The sequence below is a fragment of the Cavia porcellus genome, unplaced genomic scaffold, assembly GCF_034190915.1.
Source record: "Cavia porcellus strain 051 isolate PalLab524CR breed Dunkin Hartley unplaced genomic scaffold, mCavPor4.1 scaffold_6, whole genome shotgun sequence".
Taxonomy (NCBI): domain Eukaryota; kingdom Metazoa; phylum Chordata; class Mammalia; order Rodentia; family Caviidae; genus Cavia; species Cavia porcellus.
The window spans coordinates 16,680,719-16,699,317 of NW_026947489.1; the positions used below are offsets into that span (position 1 = coordinate 16,680,719).

Below are 18,599 nucleotides of genomic sequence, written 5' to 3' on the forward strand. Positions count from 1 at the left end.
CCTGCTTTTGTCTTAATATCTAATGACTAATTTCTCCTTGAATTAGATGTGAAAATCATTAAGTTTGAGAAGCATTGCACTGAAGGCTCGAGGAAGTCTCAATGCCTTTATTTGCATGAATGTTTTTTAAAGTCAAGCCAGTTGGCTTCCAGAAAGGCTGAGTTCTTATAGCCCACATTTTCCAAGGCTGTTTTTCTTTTGGTTTTACTGGCATGACTGATAGCATTCTCAAAAGATGACTCCTTCTTAAAAGGGTGGCCTACTGGTATCTTCTAAAACCCCACTCTGAAAGACTCTGAAATTAGATTGATCCCAGGGATATCCCAGTGTTTCCAGATTTTTCATTCAGGTGTACAGTAATACCCATAGAATTCTAAGGAGGTGGCAGTCTACAAGTGGCCCAGAGGAACTGATAAACTGAGGTCATCCCAGGCAGTGAACATGTGCAGCTGCTCATCTCTCACCTTCTGATACACCCCAGAAGGTAGGGGCTGGGATGAGAGGCTGTCTTGGATTATGCAATCTCACCCACTGGGGAGACATTTTCCACTCTCATTGGCACCCTTGTGCTATCAGCAGCAAGAAGACACACAGCTGGGCACAGCAGTGAGGAGCAATCTCTAGGGAAAGCAAGGTTTCTACTGCAAACCTTCAGAAGGCTTTCCAGCAAAATCAAGGCCTTGATCAAGGCCTCAATGGGGCCTTCAGGAAGGAGAAGGGCAGATCTAGGGACACCATAGGACTAATGTTGATGGGGCATCTCACAGGTGTCAAATACCATCAAGCTGCTTACGCGCCTGCTTACCAATGCATCAGTGCATCAACTCACCATAAACCTTTGGTCTTGCAACCACTTAAACTTCTCAATTATAGATCAGGAAACTGAGAAAAAGAGTGGTTTTTACAGTGAGAGCAGCATAGCACAAAGTCCAACTATGGCACCTGTCACCATAGCACATGATCTGATACGACAAGTGTGAGGTTGTTGCTCGTTTGGAAATTAAGCAAGCATGCAGGCTACTCCTGCTAATTGAAAGCGCAGCTTAATTCTTAGAAATATAACCACCACAACCCAACTTGGGATGGGAAAAGTAACCAGATGTAGCGTGGATCCAAGGCTTTGTCTGTGTATTTTGAAAGAAGAGAGATGCTCTGTTTGGGTCCTCCTGACTCTCCCTCAGGAGGAGCCACTTGAGAGCAAGGACAGACCCACTCTGTCATTTACAAGACTTCATACAGAGCAGATAGTAATAAATACAAGGTCTATTAAATAAACCAGTAAATAACCAAATGAGTGAATGAATTCCAAGGTCTTGAAGGGAACCCATTACATGGAGTATTAACTATGAAAACAGAGATAAACTCATGCTCAAACTATTAGTGAAATTTCATAGGCTTGTAGTCTTCTAAAATGATTCCTTGCCTGTGAGGCCAGAAACCCAGAATATGTACCTCTTCTTGGTTTGCATTGCTGACCCTGGAGGCATTGAGAGAGATTTCCTTAGGCAGGGATGGGGAAAGTTCAAGTGGAAGAGGAGGCCCATGGTGTCCAGAAGTCTTACAGCAGTGAGCGCCTGAGACACCCTGGCCCCAACCCAGGCAGCCTCTGGCTCCAGCCACAGACCACTGTGACCCCGATCCTGCCCCTAGTCTGTTTCAGGCTGTTGAGGAAACTTCCTGGCACCTTCTCCTTGTGCATTTACAAGAAAAGGCTACTAGGTTTCCTTTTGGCCTGTTTTTAGAAGAAGGCAGGCAGAGAGTGATGCTTCCTGTGTACAGAGAAGCCATGGCTTAAATGAACACACAAGAACTGACCAGTAATGGTAGCAAGCATTTGGAATGAAACTTGAGCATCAGCTGGTGGGGACTGGCAAGCACAACACAGAGCCCCGAGATTTCACTGGTTCTTCTGAGATCACCAATTTTTCATAACCTCCCCAACGAGGCCCAGGAGAACAGGAGTCCCATGCCCTTCCACCTCCACAAGCCACTTTAAAGCAGGAATGGAGCATCTGCAGAGGCATGGCTGGCATCTTGCAAGCTGCAGCTCCAAACTTGTGTCACTTCCCTCCAAGTGAGGAGCACAGGTTCACCCCAAGATGGCAGAGATAAAGAAAAGAAGCGGGAGGCAGTGGCATCTTCTTCACACTCATGTATCTTTCCAAATAAGAAAGGGGCTGGGGAACGGGATTTTTTGTGACTGCTTCACGTTAACCACTTAGGCTGTCCTCTGGGAGAACAAGCCTCTCTCAGTGGCACTGGCTGGCCCCCAGTCTGATGCAAATGCCCCTCATGACCCAGGATTTCTGGGATTTTTTTCCCAAAGCATGTCCTAAGGTCACTGTGAATCAGCAAGAGGGTCTCAGGGTCCAGAGTGCCCCAGCTTACCTGTGAGTGGACTCCCCTGGCATGTCAGCTTACATAAGTACAACTTTTGGGGAACCATTCTGACATTTTAGCCATGGTGGGGACCCCACACACACCACCTCACTCTTTGGCTATTTCTTTTGCTTGATTGCTCATTCATTCATCAAACACACCAGGAACACCAACAGAGTGCCTGGCATGTGCTTGGTGCCCTTGTGTGTGTTTATCTCAGTGGCTTTTGGTGACAGCACTTTCCCACAAACATTTGCCCAGTGCTGGTGCCCAGCAGCCCTTCCCTCAGCACCCATAAGAGTAGAACCAGGAAACTGACCAGCTGTCTCTACAACATAAACCCTATCCTGGCCCAGGACACCAAGTGGTTGGGAAACCCAACAGTGAATTCAACACAGCTGATTTTCTACACGAGCAGAGAGCACCGTTCTGAAGATAAATCATGCAATAAAAAGCACTCGCCATTTGGCCTGTAGAACAAGAACTCTCCCCTCATCAGGCTGGAAGGCACAGGCTCCTAATAAAGAGAAAAGGAGGTAAAGCTGACTGCTAGTTGGTGAGGGCCGAAAGAGGCCTGGCAGAGACATGGAAGCCAGGGGTGTGACCCAGGTCCTGCCATGAGGATGAATGTACACCCTGCCAGACAGCCAGACAAGATCAACATCACTGGAACAGTGGGCCTCAGCCACAGGTCCAGCAGATCCTCTGCAATCTTGCAGCCAGGACTCAGGGAGCATATCCTGCCTGTCAGGGCATTTGGGGGACCCGCGAGGAAGCTTTAAGGAAAGCAGAAACTGCACGAGGCTTGGAGAGGCATGTGCTTGTGCCAGCCCATCTGTTTATTCCCCACTTAGAAAACATCAGGGATTTAGTGCCTGCTCTGTACCAGGATTTGAACGAAAGCAGGTCAAGTCTCTGCCCTCACAGAGCTTCTGGAGGAAGTGAATAATTACACACGAAGAAATGATGCCTCTGTCAACAGGGCAGAAACAGCCTTAGGATTGAGGTGATGAAATCAGCTGAACTCAGGATGGGTGCATGATGCAGCAGGGTGCAGCCTAGGCAGACCTCAATGCCAGGAAAAGTGAGGCTCCCTGGGGCTGGGGATGCTGCATTCCAGGAGCAAATGGAGCAGAAAGCCATCAGACATGGGAAAGGCTTTTGGTATGTGGGCCCCAGGCTGATTCTCTTTCCTCAGTCTTTTCATTAACAGTGTAGTGGATCTTGTAGAAAACACCAGAAAGAGCATTGGATTTGGAGTCTGGAGGCCTGGGTCCAGTCCCAGCTGCACGAAGCAAGGAACCACTCCCCACGCCCAGCTCCAGTGTCCTGCTCAGTGGCACAGAGATCCGCAATGACACTCACCCCAGCTGTAGGTGGGGGCAGAGTTGGAGGGCGAGTGTGTGTTCTGGAAATCATCAATCATCTCCCAGCCTTGGGTGGTGCCTTTCAAGACTCAGCCTGTGGGCCTGAACTCAGCTGTCACCTGGCTCTGTTACAGGGACAGGAAGGTGACTGGAGAGGTGGACTTGGCAGTCAGCATAAAAGGGGAAAGGGGGCTAAACTGCCCACCACCCTGTCCCTTGCTAGTCAAAGGCACAGCTGGCCTTGTGGGTTTAAAACCTCTGGTGCTGTTGTATTCATCCCAGCAAGAAAACGCTGGAAGGTCAAGATGTGCCAGTGCTGGCAGGGATTTAGTTCTTCCCCACCTTTTAGCTTTAGCCTTGTTTGAAGACCCACTGTTTTAGGGCACCTCTGTGCCTTTGCAACCAGCAGCCAACGTTTTAACAGTCTGTTGGAAAATCAGAACCTGCTGGTACAACCTGAGCTTAGAAGAAAGTTACTGCCAAAAGAGGTGGCACCATGTTATGGCTGAGAATACAGCATTGAGCCTCTGCCAGGGCTCAAGTGTTTTTCCATCTCTAAGTCTCAATTTCCTTACCTATTAAATGGCACCAATGCCTTGCACAGCTAGAAGGATTCAATATGATAATGCACAGAAGACGAATATCAATGCCTACTGTGTGTGCACGGGTGTGCGCATGCATGTGTGTACACATGTGCATGGGAGTGAGAAAGTGTTCATTGTGACTTAATTCATCCTTCTGATGTCACCAGGCACTGTGCTGGACCCTAGAAATGAAGAGATGAATGAAAACTTTGCCCTTGGGGAACTCTCAGTCTTCAGATAGATGCTGAGAAGCAGACAGGCCACCCTGGTATTGCAGTAACAGGGGCCAAGTGGACGACAGAGCAATACAGCTAATCTTACACAGGGACACAGGGAGATGAACACAGAAGGATTGTGGGGGAGATTCCAGGGAAGGGGAGTGGACAAAGGCCACCCAAAAAGGGCCCAGGGAGGAATGGGATTCCAGAAAGAAATGACAGCCAAGTGGAGCACTCCTAACCTGTCCCAGGGACTTGAGGGAGCTCAAGAGAGCAGGGACAGGTATGCACTGCTGAGGCAACCTAGGTCCTGTTTCCCATCTGGTTTCCTAGGGCGAGTGACACCAGGGATGACTGACAAATGTCAAAGTGTGGGCATGAGACTTAGCAGACCACATAATGAAAATATTGTATATTTGCCTATCATACTCCCCACCCATTCTGTGGACCTCAAGGAGCTGCCAGATTCAGGAGGGCCATGGCAGTCCTGGCCAAGACAGGACTTACCTACAGGGGATGGGACAGTGCTAGACAGAAAGGGCGGAAGGGATGGGGATGAAGTGGACCCTCCAGAGCTAAGTCATTCTAAAAGCAAAATCAGAAGAAGTAGCTTCAGCTAGGGCTTATAAGAAGTTACATGGCTAAGATGCAAAACTGTGCCTTGATTGGCAGGTTCCTGCTGAGGGAGATGCTAGAGTTTAATAAGCCCAGACACCTGTTAGTCTGCTGCCTGTTTTGTAAAATGCGTATGTGACAGTCGCTACAAGCTGGGTACTCCTCGGCTGCTCTGGAACCAGGCTCTGCTAAGGGTTGCAAACTCAACTGATGGCTGAACATCAAGAGTGAATTGAAAACAGACCTTCGAGCCTCTTGGATGGGGGAAGTGCCACAGATCCAAATGTCCACACCAACACAGCTCAGTTCGCTCTATAACTGGAAAAAAGCACTAATACCAACCTCAGTTAGCTGCTGGAAAGTTTACACCAGTCCCTGTTCTTAACAGTGAACAGAGATGGGCAACACGGCCAAGGCTGCATAGTTGGGAAATGCTGAGCTGGATTTGGACCTGGGTGGGTGTGCCTCCAGGCACTGTCCCAGGGTTCTGCCAGGAGCCCAGGAAGCCTAGAGTAGGGGTGGGGGTTGGGGTGAAGGGCTACCCTTGACAGCTCTGCTCAGGGCCCTGCAGAGTGTGACAGGGGACACTGCTTGATGGCAGAAGAAGAAACTGGTTTGCAAGCTTAAGCAATATGCATGAGAAATAGCAACATGCAGATCCTGAGAGCAACGTTAATTCCTCTGATGTGTGACCCTGATGCTTATTTGTACCATAAATGCATAGTATGCTGCCGAGGATGCAAATTAGATGAAGTTGTTTGGGGAACACCAGGTAGCACTGCGTGGTGCTTCTGGAGAAAATGGTCACATGGCAACAATACTCGTGTCACGGGGGAAAATGAAGGATGTGAGCACGTGGCCCCTCTCTGTGGGCTGGCACGTGTAAGATTTGTTGATTAGCATAATAGCTCATGTTGCTGTGCTCTGGCTCTGGGGGAATCTTCTGGAGAGGCAGCCTCCCTCTCCTGCTGAGCCAGAGTTTGGGCCATTAGTGGGCCAACTGCCTCTGAGAGTTGCTAATCTTAAATGCAGAATCATTAATCCTAAGTGCAGAATGGGTTACAAATTGAGTTCTGGACTCATCTACTGGACAGTACACTTGCCAGCTCAAGTGCGGGTCACCCAGTGCTTATGTTGTCATTCACTTGATCTCATCTGTCACATCCTCCCCTACTAAAATACAAGCTCCAAAATATAAGCCACTTGGTCACAGCCGCGCCCCCAGTCCCTGGCAGGGAATGGGTAAATACTGACTGAAGGAACCAATGAGGAAATGAGCAGCTGAACAGTAACCCAAGCATCCGAGGCTACAGCAGTATCACCTCTGAGCCTCTCACTGTCCGGGGGGACAGTACCTCCTAGGGACTGGCTACTGTGGTCCCACCACCCTGGGCTGTCCTACCTGGCTTGACGGGTGCCCCTCCCACTGGAAGGTGAGTCCTTTAACAGCCTAATCGTGTTTTCTCACCTGTGTATGCCCAAAGATGTACGATGGGAGATTACTGTAGACCTCTTCTAAGACAGGACTGTGACCCCAAGAGTATGTGGAAAGGCTGCTGTCATCATCACCCAGGGCCAGGGTCCTCTCTGCCAAGCCACACTCATGCCAGCTTGACTTATTCCAGTGGGTTGGTTACTTGCAAGTGTCAGTGGCCCTTTGTGTCCTTATGGGTGCATTGGACCTCTCTAGCTGGCTGGAGCGCCCAGCAGGGATCCAGTTTGGGAAGGGGTCTCTTCAACTAAGCACATATTTATGAAGGGGGTGTCAACCTCACAGGACACAAACTGGTGGGCTTTCTCATCTCCCAGTGCAATCTGAGATGCTAAGGAATGAATTTTAAGGCCTACCATGGACAATTCCAAATCACAGCATTGGTACAAACCAGTGAGGGACATGGGTCAGACGTGACATTAGGTTATTAGGGTCTTTTCAGAAATAATACCAGATCTTTCAGTTCCTCACAGACCCACAGGTATGATTAACCATCTTAAGCTAGCAATGCTTTTGTTCCCAGAACAATGCTGTCAGAGTAGAAGTGTGTGAGAGTTTCACCCGTGTGGAAACAGAGTCGGGGAGGGGTGAGAGATAGTGAGAGAGAGGTGAGAGGGAGGAACACACCAGTCTGGGCTCTTGCTGTGATTCTCAAGCACGATTCTCAGGCATCCATAGCAGGTGCTTCTCCTTGTATAGGTGCTTGGGAAAGATGCTCCTGGCAAGAAGAGATGCTACAGGGAGCCTTAAGAGGCTGTGTCTGCTGTCCAGTGAGTACTCAGCGCCCAGAGAAAAGGACCTGGCCACCACCTTTGATCTGTTCCATCTTCCTAGGAAGGGGTCATCCAGCCTTACGGCAACCTGCTCATCCCTGAAGTCCAGCATACTCTGATGGACCAGGTCACAGAGTCATGTGCATGAGGGACACCACATGTAGCTCACCGGGGGCAGCTATGACAGTAAGCAGCTTTTGGGGTTCAGCTGTGCTATCATTTTCCTCACCTTGAATGGACAATGCTGGTATCCTTTGTGATTCACTCTTGATCAGAAAAGATGGATTAGTTTCTTTTAAAAATCATAGAGAGCTCTCCACTGTATTCTGAAGTAGGACTCTTAACAATATGGTTTGTGTCTAGATGGCCCCCCGAAAGCCTCATGTGATCACAGGGTTTTTTAAGAGGTGGTTAAATATAGTGTGTGATGCAGGGTTTAAGGGTGTGTGATCAGTAAATCAGCCTACCAACTGGTTTGGCTAGTTCTGGCTAAGATGAAGCCAGTAAGTGCTATATGAGCAGCCTTCAATATAAGGGACAGAAAGAGTCTTGTCTCCTCTCTCTTGTTGCTTTTGCTGTCTTCTGCCATGAACTATTGCCCTCTGCCATGTGCCACTCTGCCTTGGAGTCAGCCAATTATGGACTGAAACCTCTACAAACTGTGAGCTAAATAAAACTTTTCCCCTTTAACTTTGGGTGTCAGGTTTTTGTCTCAGCAATGGGAGAAAAGTAACTAAGACAGTTATAAAGAGCGGTTCATATTTCTTCCTGGAAGGGAAGCACATTTTTCATCTTCAGTGAAAGGACAGAGTGAACCCAGAGAAATGTACCAGGGAGGTGGCTTTTTAAAGAGTGCCTATACCAGGCAGAGGAAACCGACTTCATAAGTCTTTTATTGCTTCAAGCACCTCACAAGTGGCCTGAAAGAGTGCAAGAGAGTTTTGTGGGTGGTTCTGCAACATCCTTCCCGTTTTTATGTCTTTCCATCAATAGACATTTATATTTATTCATATATCAGGCTCCATATATACCACTGTGCTCCTGTCAATAAAACCTGGCTGCACTTTTTTAAGTGAGTGTGGTCATAGGTTAAGTGCAAGGCTGGTGGACGCCAGTCTTCTGCCTCAGGTCCTCTAGCCCTCAGTCCTGAGTGCCTCCGAGCCTTGCAACTGCTCCCCTCATGATGCCCCATTATTCTGACCACCAGCAGACAAGGTGCCCCTTACCTCTCAGCTGCTGGAAGCAGGAGGCACTGCTGTCTGGCTCCAGGGGATGCCGCAGGACCCCATTGCTGGGCTTGGGCCTCTCATATTCTCTTTCGGGGAGCATGGCCTGCTCGCTCTCCATGGCGGGGTCTGTGTGTGGAGGCAGGGACTGTGGGAAGCCGAACATCAAGAGGGAAGAGAAGAAGAGTAAGGCACCGCAGAGCAGAAAGCCGCCCCACCAGGCTCCGATCCAGCGGGGGTCGTCCGGAGTGATGTCCAGGTTACCTGCAGAGGAAAGAGCACACCTCAGTGGAGCGGGACCTGGGACGGGGCCTGTGGAGATTTGCTGAGGACTTGGATCTGCTGCATGGAGAATTCAAGGGCTCCAGGAACGGACTGGGGTGGGAGGACTGGGCATCAGGCTAGGAAACCTATCTGTTCTACATCAGTGCTCCTGTTTCTCCCAAAGCTGGAGACTGATCACGTTCCTGCTTTAATTTTCCTGTCTGCCCTGGATTTATATCAGTCTAAACAAAAACAGTTTGAAGCCAGACAACCTCTGGATTTAAGTTGAAATTGGCTGGCTTACCAATGCTGCCGAGGTGTGCTTTTGGAAACACAAGGAAACATTTATTGTCCAAGGTGCAGTCACTCTCATCTCCCCCAAAGGAGCTAATCTAAAATCCCATTCAACACCCATTCTCTGTCTTAAATCAGACTCACTGCATAAAAGGACAGGTACAACACGGAGGTCAGGAATACGAAGATGGACCTGATAAACACCCAGGCTACCTGGGTTGAAATCCTGTCCCTTTTCTCTGTGGGACCATAGGTCAGTATTTGAGTCGTTGATGGCTTTGATTACTGATCTATACACCACTGACCAGGAAGATAGTGTTTACCTTAGTCACTGAGAAGATCATACGAACCACCCCAGCCATACGCACTCAGGAAAGTGCCTGACATGTGCTTGAGCCTTGGGTGGAGGTAGCCTGTTAGTGATGGCTGCAATCCTCTACTTTCAAGCTAGTTCAAATCTTGTTGGTGGTCTGTGGTTTGGCACCAGCCCTCTTTCAAAAAGTTTTGCAGCCAACTCGCGTGTACAGGCACTATGCATGTGGTTTGCTAGCTTGTACTCTTACTTCTTGGATTTGCCAGCTGAAGCCATGGCAACATAACCTACAGCTTGCTTCTTGATATGTTCCCTTCTTTGTCTATACAGCTTCCCTGCAAAGCAGCATTCCCAGATGAGCTGCTTAGAAATGGCTCTTGAATGATAAACGATACTCCTGGAGCCCACAGGAGATTCTTGGAGACCTGGGAAATAGGGTATGAGTTAAGACCAACAGTCCTGTGGGCCTGGACTGGATGGATGGACACCTCTGGGAGGAGGAGGGACTGCAGACACCAGATGAATGTTCCCCACTTATAAAATGCACTCCCTTAAGACTCTTCAGCCAGCATTAATGATAATGCCACTATCATTTATGAAGGGCTTTCCTCTGGGAAGGCAATATGCAGAGCACGTTCTCAGCTGTCACAGTCCAGGTTCCCTGCAACACTACACAACTCAGGGGGTTTCATGATTCTTATTTTGCATAGATGGGAAAACAGAGGTTAAGTTCTTTGTCCAGGTTCACAGAATTGAAGACCAACACAGCCATTTATTTGCACGCTAAGGCTCACACTCCTTTGCAGTGTTCTCTGTACCCTCAAGGTAACGATGAATGTGTGCCTTGGGCAATGTACCTAAGATGAGAAGCTCTTCTGGTAGGTGGAAAGTTGGCTTTGGAACACCGCTCTCTGCCCTGGAGACTCTGACATAGGCACAAGCCACAGGACTATGAAGGACCAGAAGTTTTAGTGTAGCTGTACTCTGGAGAAGAGTGCATGTGAGCCTCAGAGGACTTGGGAGTGATCTCTGATCTCTGCTGCTCTGCCCCTGACCAGCCTTTCCACTCCATGAGCCTCAGTGTCATCATTTGCAAAATAAAGACACCACCCCTTTAGAGTAGCTACAGGGAGGACAGATAATGAGCCAGTACCCTGACTCCTGGTTGATTTTTCATTTATGGCAGCCCTTGGTATTTTTATGATTTTTCATATGTCAACAGGAATACCAATGGATGGATGGCTTTCTTTTAATAGGGTCTGGCATGGAAAATACATGAAGATCTTGAAAGCACCTTTATACAAATGACAGATAAGAAAGGGAAGTAAAATTGCCTCAGGTAGCTGCTTAGGAGTATTTTCACCGTGTTTCTTTACCTGATGCCAAACAATGAATGGCAACAAAAGCCAGCAGAAGGCAGCTTGGCATCTCCCTCCATTGTATACCAGCTCCACAAAGGCAGACTGAAGAGCAGGCTGATGTGAGCCAGTGAAAGGAGAGAAATCCTAGCTGTTGGGAGGAACAAAATTAGTACCCTGTAGAAAGTCACAGGCAGTTAGTGACTCTGCTCTATGTGTGAGTAAACATCCCAGGGAGAGGGCTGTGGTGGGAAAGGCAGCTGTTGTTTGTGTAAAGGTGTCAGCTCACTTCCTGGAGGTGTGTGTGTGTGTGTGTGTATGGGTGGGGGGAGGTAGATGTTGAAAGCCAGGACAGAGTATGCCACTGAGCCAGAACCAAGAGACACCTGATACCTGAGCAGGACCTGCAGAGCGGGGAACTGAAGACAGGATTCTGCAGATCCAGGAAAACCACTGTTGGCTCCTTGGGAGGATATTGATTTCTCCACTACATTTCAGTGATCCTGCGCAGCGTGGCAGCGTGAAACTCCTCAGTGCTGGAGTGTGCTACCTCAGAGGCAGGGAGGCAAATCTAGTCTGAGAAACTTTTTTTCTCTACCTCTCTCTACAAGAGACAGTATTTTTATGAGCCATTGCAGCTAGTTACAACGAAAGTCTCCCTCCACTTGGCCGGCAGTTGTGAATGCCTGGCATAGAATGTTCCAGAAAGACCGAGTTCTCCATGTCCACTGGCAAAGAATGGTGTGGCAGAGGTCACCAATGTCAGCATTCGGATTCTCTCTTCTTCTGGGAACACAGAGGACTACACCTCCCTCACTTTGGGAAGTTCAGTGTGGCTGTGTGCCTGAGTTTTGTCCACGAAAGGCAGAGTTGTGTCACTTCTTTGTGAAGTATGTATGAGACTGTCCAAGTTCCTTCCTTTTCAAAAGATAGTGCCTACAGGTTACACAATGAACAAAATAACCCCCAGTGGCCTGCACTGAGGACCTGGGCATGTTTGTTACTGTAGCGTGATGTACAGCTGCCAGAAAGGCTTAGGAAACATTCATTCCTGCTCTGTAACCATAGTGGTCCCAGAGGGGTTGGGATTGTTTTAGGCACAAAAAGCAAACAAGCCTTGAAAACTTCCTTCTTTTTTTCTTTTAATCTGGCTCATAGCTTGACTTTTTAAAAAAATCACCGCAGTCCCAGGCTTAGAGAATGCTGCCGTGTCAGTGGGATGGCCAGAACAAACCTGAAAAGCACTGATCTGTCTCATTCACTGTGTCATTGAATTGACAATGAAATCAGACACATGGACGCTGAGAGATGTTGAATACAGTAGGGTCAAGATCTCTGGCTCATGGGGCAGCCTGCGCAAAGGCAGGACATCCTCAGGGACCTCTGAGGGGACAGGGGAGCTCCTCTCACCACATGTCTGTTCCTTGGCCCTTTCAGACATTGGAAAATGTGCTGCTTCACTTTGGGGGCAGTTTAGGAAGGAGCACAAAGGGAATAGAGTGGAACAGGAGAGCTGCCCACTGCGGGGCCATGAGGGATCCTCTTTGCCCCGAGGCCAGACACAATGGGAGCTGTCTTTGCCTAGGTGTGGACGGGCATAGAAAAGGCCATTTGTACAAGATCCACTTGTGTATCCCTTCTGCTTTAGCAGCTGACTTCTGGTTTATCTCTGTGGTTTGCTTGTTGCATTGGGTAAACAGAGCAAGCTATTCACATCCATTGGCTTCCTCTGTGGAAGGCAGGCGAACAAATGGGACTCATTGAGCTTTGTATTCATTTCCCAGGTCAAAGAAAAGATCACCCGGAAGAAGAGTAAACTAGTTTTAAACTTACCAACTGCTCTACCCAGGAGGACATCTGGGATCTTAAGAAGAGCAGGTCAAACCAAATTGGGGATATTTGCTTCATTTTCCTTAGCCATTCTAATGTGTAAGAGCCACTATGGCTCTCTGGGCAATTATTTTTTTAGTTCATTTACCTATTTTTTAAACCTATTTTATCAAAGTTTTGCTGTGGGACTCAAGAATTCCAAGAGTATCATTAAGTCACAGACCTAATTAGAAACTAGAGGGGCTGAGTGTGGAGGGCCGTGGAACATCCATCTAGGATACCAGCCGTTGGGCTAATTAGCCTGAACTGGAGGGATCTGGCAGCAGCATCAGCCCTGCAAATGAAAGAGCAGGAGGGCTCTCAGCTTGCTGACCTTTTATAGGAAGTAAGCAGACGGCTTTGTCTCACTCCAGCTGCAAACACCATGCTGTTGCCTGTAGGGCCAGCTGGTTTGAGTCTCAGCACAGGCTGCTGAGGTCAGGCCACTGCAGCAAAGCCTCTGTCCAAGAAAGGGGGCAGTCTGCTGGCTAACTTCCGGTTTCAGGGGCTGAGGCAAGAGTGAGCCTTTAGGGTCACACAGGGCTGGGGTTGAATTCTTGCTTCTTCCCTTGCCAGCCATGGAAATTAGTTAACCTCTCCAATTCCTCATCATACCAAACGTTTATTATGTGCTTAGTGTACGGCAGGTACCATCTTGAGTGCTTTGCATGATTAACTATGTCATCCACACATGAATCCATGAGGAATAATGTCCCCAGGATCACAGAGCTGGTAAGGGGTACAGCTGGATTCCTGAGGTCTGCTTCCAACGCCTGAGCTCTTAATTGTGTGTGACAGTCCCTCATCTAAGAGCTGATCCTATGTTCTCATAGCGAGGTTCCAGGATCCCACTGAGACATCCATGATCAATTTAATCTCCCGCTGCTCCTAATCTTCTCCCACTACTAAATGCATGGGTTAAGGCTGGGCAATTCATCAATCAGGGTACACTCTGCCAACAAGTCTTTTTTTTCAAGGTCCTGTTTGTGTTTGAGCTTCAACTGTACAAAGACTTTCTAAAAGAGAAATTCCGGAGGTGCCATCCTTTCTTCCTCTTCCAAGAATAGAGGGATCTATTCTTGCATGGAGCAAAGGGAGCGACATGGGGACCAAACACAGATGACAGACGATGGTTGCAGCATCCTGTGTCTAAGTACAGACATATGAGGAGCAAAGGAGTGGCCCCTCCCACACAGTGGCCCTTCCTGCTGCAGGCTCCGTGCGCTTCCAGCTGCACCTGTCCACAGACTGCAAGCAGACCTGGATGCTCCAGCACTGTCTGGCTTTAAGGAGGAAGAAATGTTCTTTCCCCCACCTGCCCAACAACAAGGGCTCATTATGAACCTGCTTTGCTGCCTCTGCACAAATTCTAGCCATTGCCTTTCCTGGTCCCCCATTCATAGCCAGAATTTCAGAAACAGGTGGCTATGTGCACCACCCCTGATGCTCATGCTGTCCATGGCAGCCTGTTCGCTGGACAGCATTGGTCAACACTGAAGAAGTCTGTGTTAAGTAGGTGAGGCAGAGCCCAATGAGTGCAGAGCACCCTCATCAAAATACAGCCAAAGCTCGCTCAGAGGTGATGAATTTGAGCCACAGGATTAGAAACCACAAACATTGCTGGAAACTATAGTGGGTTGCGGCTGAATAAAATAGATGATGTTTTTCTGCCCTCTGCTGGTGATCAGCAGTACAGACCCTCAAGCACATCAGGAAGGAGCGGAGACTATGACTCAAAAGGTATCCTGGCCTCCCTAGAAGCAAAGTGGGAAGTCAGCTGCCTTCTTGGGAGTGGAGAAAGGGGCTAGCAGTGAGATGCCCAGGAAGACAGGAAATGCACCCCTCTGTCTACATGCAGGGAGGCTCCCAACTGCCACTGAGTCCGGAACTACGGAAGGGGTCACTTCAGAACCCAGAGACGCTGAACAGAATGGGATAGAAATGGCCCTGGGGACTGTGAGTGGACACTCTCAGCACCCAGCCACAAGTCCACCCTTTGTTCATTTTGGCACTGAGGGAAGATGCTACTTCATTCTCAGGTGAGGAAATCTTGAAGTGGAAATCCCTGCACGCTGGCTCTGAAGAGCCGAGCTTTGTACAGAGCTCCTTGGACTGGCAACTCCCCTTCCTTTCTGGGACTCAGTTTCCTCATTGGCAAAATAAAAGAAGTAGAAGGGAGTGATGTCAGAGGTTCTCTCTCATTCAGAGATCAGAGATGCTGGTCACTCACAGACTCAGTTCAAGGGGCCAACACTGATCTGCTGATGGAAAAACCCACTGCCCAGCCACTTCCCTTTCAGCATAGCCTCCCACTCTGCTAGGGGACTCCTCCTCCATGTCTCTTGCCATCCCTGTCCTATGCTGTCTCTGGTGCAGCAGTGCAGCTGGGTTTTCTGTTTGCATAAACAACGTGGTGGCTGCCTTCTTTCACCAGTATGTCCTGCTCCCTAGGAGCGGGCTCAAAGGGGCAGCCAGCTGCTGGAAAACAACACCATCCAATCGCCTCCTGAACAGAGCCACCATGCTACAAGAATAAATAAAGAAGGCTGCATCTGATTTTGTTTTCCACTTGAAAATCTGTAACATCATTAGCTGCCAGTAAATATATCAGTGGGATTAATGGAGTGAATCACAAAGCGACTTGATTGGATTTAAAACCACATTATTTCTTTGGGGTGAATTAGTAAATTTAGCACTGTCGTGAGATGATGGATTGGGAACCCAGGGACTGAGTGTTCTTATTGATCCTGAGAACAGATCAGCAGGAGAAGCTGCAATGGCTTCCTGTCACCTTTTCAAAAAAGAAAGGAAATGTGGCTTTGCTACTTGTTGGGCTATGAAGAAATGCAGTGTTCTCTGCTAGGCATGCAATACTAGCATTGTAACCACGCATGGCACATATTTAAATCCTTATCTAAATTGGGTGTCAGTTGTGCATGCCTGTAATCCCAGAACTCTGGGATGCTGAGGCAGGAAGATTAGAAGTTGAAGCCCCAGCTGGGCAACTTAGCAATTTAGTGAGTCTCTGTCTCAAAATAAAAGTAAAAAAAAAAAAGGCTGGGGTGAAAGTCAACACAAAAACTGTGGGCTCAATACCCAATATCGCAAAAAATCCTTGTGTAATAATCCTTCTCCTTGGCAGGAGACCTCAACAAAGGAGTGGCCTTTTTTGGTGAACTATATGCAGAAACCTTCATGAGAAGTCTTTTCTGGAGATTATAAAAGAGATTCTGAATGGCTCCTGTCTCTGGTGCCTTCTCTCATAGTCGCCTGTGCTGTTTGCTTTAGGTAAATCCAGCTGAGAGAGCCCCACAGAGTATAGAAGTAGACCTTCAAAGCCCTGCCAGCACCACAGCTGTGAGCTTCCAAGCAGATCCTCTCCACTGGGCCTCCAGATGTTGCATAGCAGGCTGACAGCTTGACTGTGGCCCCTTAAAAGACCTAAGCCAGATCACTAAGCTGCAGAACAAGCTGTTTTCACTCACTAAGGATAGGGTCACTTATTTTGTAGCAAAAGAAGAGTGATACAACCATGTGAGTATCTTTGGCAAGGAAACAGGAGTAAAAACAATGTGTGTGTGTGTGTGATTTCAGGCACAAGTCTCAACTTTGAAGGATAAGTGTGCAACTCGCCACGGATTTGCTTCCTGCCATGGCATCTGTGCAAGATGAGGTCAGGATGGAACTTCTATGAGCCTGGGCTCTAAAGAGACCATAATAGGCCATGTCCCATGATCCTCAGTATCACCAATGTGTGTCAGAGAAGTAGTGCCACCAAGAAATAAACTTCAATTGATTATAATTACTCAGACTTGGGGATGTTTTTCAGCACAGCATGACCTTGGCTGCTTGAGTAGTACACTGTTCAATCCCAGAACCATGGACTGTGGATCCCGTAGCAATCTGGCAATATATCCAGTCTTCTTGCTAAGATCATGTAGGTTCTGTTTAAGATAATTTTGAATGAATTACTAAAAATAGCCCTGAGGTAGCTTGGCCTTAATTTACAGGTGGGAAAATAGATTTGAGGAGTGAAATCAAGCATTCAGAGTTACTCACCTCTAGACAGAATTGGGCAGAACCTGGGATTGAGTGCAGGTGCCATGAACCCACACTCATGTTCTTTCCAGTCATCTCAACTGGTCGCCAGCTACAGAGGTAGCAGCACTAAGGCTTCCTAGAGTTTGGATCTTAAATGTCCTTTAAAGGCCCCTGTGCTCAAGGCATGGTTCCCAGCCTGTGGTGCTCCTGGGAAAGGGTATGGTTTCAGGAGGTGTGGCCTATGGAAAGGAAGTTAGGTCTTTGGGTGTGAGCCCATGAAGGGGAGGATGTGCACCCTAACACCTTCCTCTCTTCAGTTGCTAGCTGCCATGAGCTTAGCACCTTTGCTCCATCACACATATCCCATTCCTACCATGATGTGCTGCCTTGCTGTAAACCTGAAGGCAGCAGGCCAATTTGCCATGGACTGAAACCGCTCAAACTGTGAGCCAAAATAAACATTTTCTTGCCTTTTTATTGAGACAGGATCTTGCTAAGTCTCTAAGTTTCACAGGCTGGTCTTGAACTTGTAATCCTACCTTAACCTGTTATTAGAGGGCTGGGATTACAGGCATGTACCACTATGCCCTGCGTTTTCTCTTTTAAGTTGATCTTCTGAGATATTTGTCACAGGGATGGAAAGCTTAGTACATTTTAGAATCAAGTACGTTGAAGCTTCCTTTATGAGAGAGGAAATGCTTATAGATGATGGGTAGACATTGAGATCTATTCCTTACTTGTGTCAATGAAGACTGCATCCACATAGATTTTGGTACAGAAAGAACCCAGAATAAATCCACAGGCTGGTCCAAATACCAACATCGTGAACAGGATTCCTGAAAGAAGATGAAAAGTTAAATTAGAAAAGAGAAGACCTTCTGGAAGCAAAATCAGCAAAGATCAGGATTATTTTATATTGATCAGTTAAGATGTTTGATTGCTACAAATGAAACCATGGGAATAAATCTAGATATCCATCAAGTGGGAAACCAGTATTTCTAATTTTAGGTAAATCAATTGAAGTGCTGCAAATAATGTTAGAATTCTGTAGGATTAAGAGATAAAGGACTTCACCCAATATTGAATGTACAGTATTAAAATACACCCATATCTATAATTAGTTTTTTCATCAACAATTTTAAAAGAATTTTTATAATTTTGCTTTGACATCTATTTGGCGTTATAGAAATCTTGGAACTTATGGTTGGCTAAGATTCCATGACATTTACTATACAAACTCAAGATTCTTGTGAAGTGAGAAAAATTTTAGCCACCAATCATCAAATGCAGTATTTACGAGCACTACATTCAGGAAATATCAAAATTTACACACCAGTATGCTTTGAGAACAGTTAGATATTTTATTAATTTCAATTCTGTAGTTTCTCTCCCATAATTTGGAGTTACTTTTTGTGGCTTTAAATGTACTTAGCTCTTCAGGACTCAAGATTATCTTTGGCACTTGAGGGGACAGTAGTATCAGGCATGGGTTTAATCATCTGATGGCAACTGTGTCTAGAATTCTGTGCAGAAACTTGGGGTCATTTTAGGAAAAGTACTGAGTCTAAACTGAAACTCACAGGCTGTATCCACTTAACTAGATTTCCATTTGTTTGACATTTCCTGAGCACTGACAGTCCCCCAGGCCTCAGGGATTGAAAATAACCAGTAAGGAATGGCCTCTTTCTTAAGGTTGCCATCTAATGGGACAATCAATCCATGGGCAATTGCAACCCAAACAGACAGCCCTGGTAGGGTGAGAGCTAACAGGGCCACATGAGTAGGAGAGCAATGCCACCACAGGGA

General features: G+C 47.4%; 1 protein-coding gene across 4 annotated transcripts in view; it reads right to left on the minus strand.

Annotated features, from left to right (window-relative positions):
• Nucleotides 1-18,599, minus strand: part of Slco3a1 (solute carrier organic anion transporter family member 3A1) — a 279,852-nt gene that overhangs the window by 52,676 nt on the left and 208,577 nt on the right. For all 4 annotated transcript variants that reach the window (XR_010047952.1, XM_063249992.1, XM_063249991.1 and 1 more), the window contains exons 3-4: nucleotides 17,531-17,629; nucleotides 8,655-8,918 (exon numbers count right to left, since the gene is read on the minus strand). Coding sequence is in view for 3 of the 4 variants with exons in the window: in XM_063249992.1 (XP_063106062.1) it covers nucleotides 8,655-8,918; nucleotides 17,531-17,629 (363 nt within the window). In the remaining variant the exon portion in view is untranslated. The remainder of the gene's footprint in view (nucleotides 1-8,654; nucleotides 8,919-17,530; nucleotides 17,630-18,599) is intronic.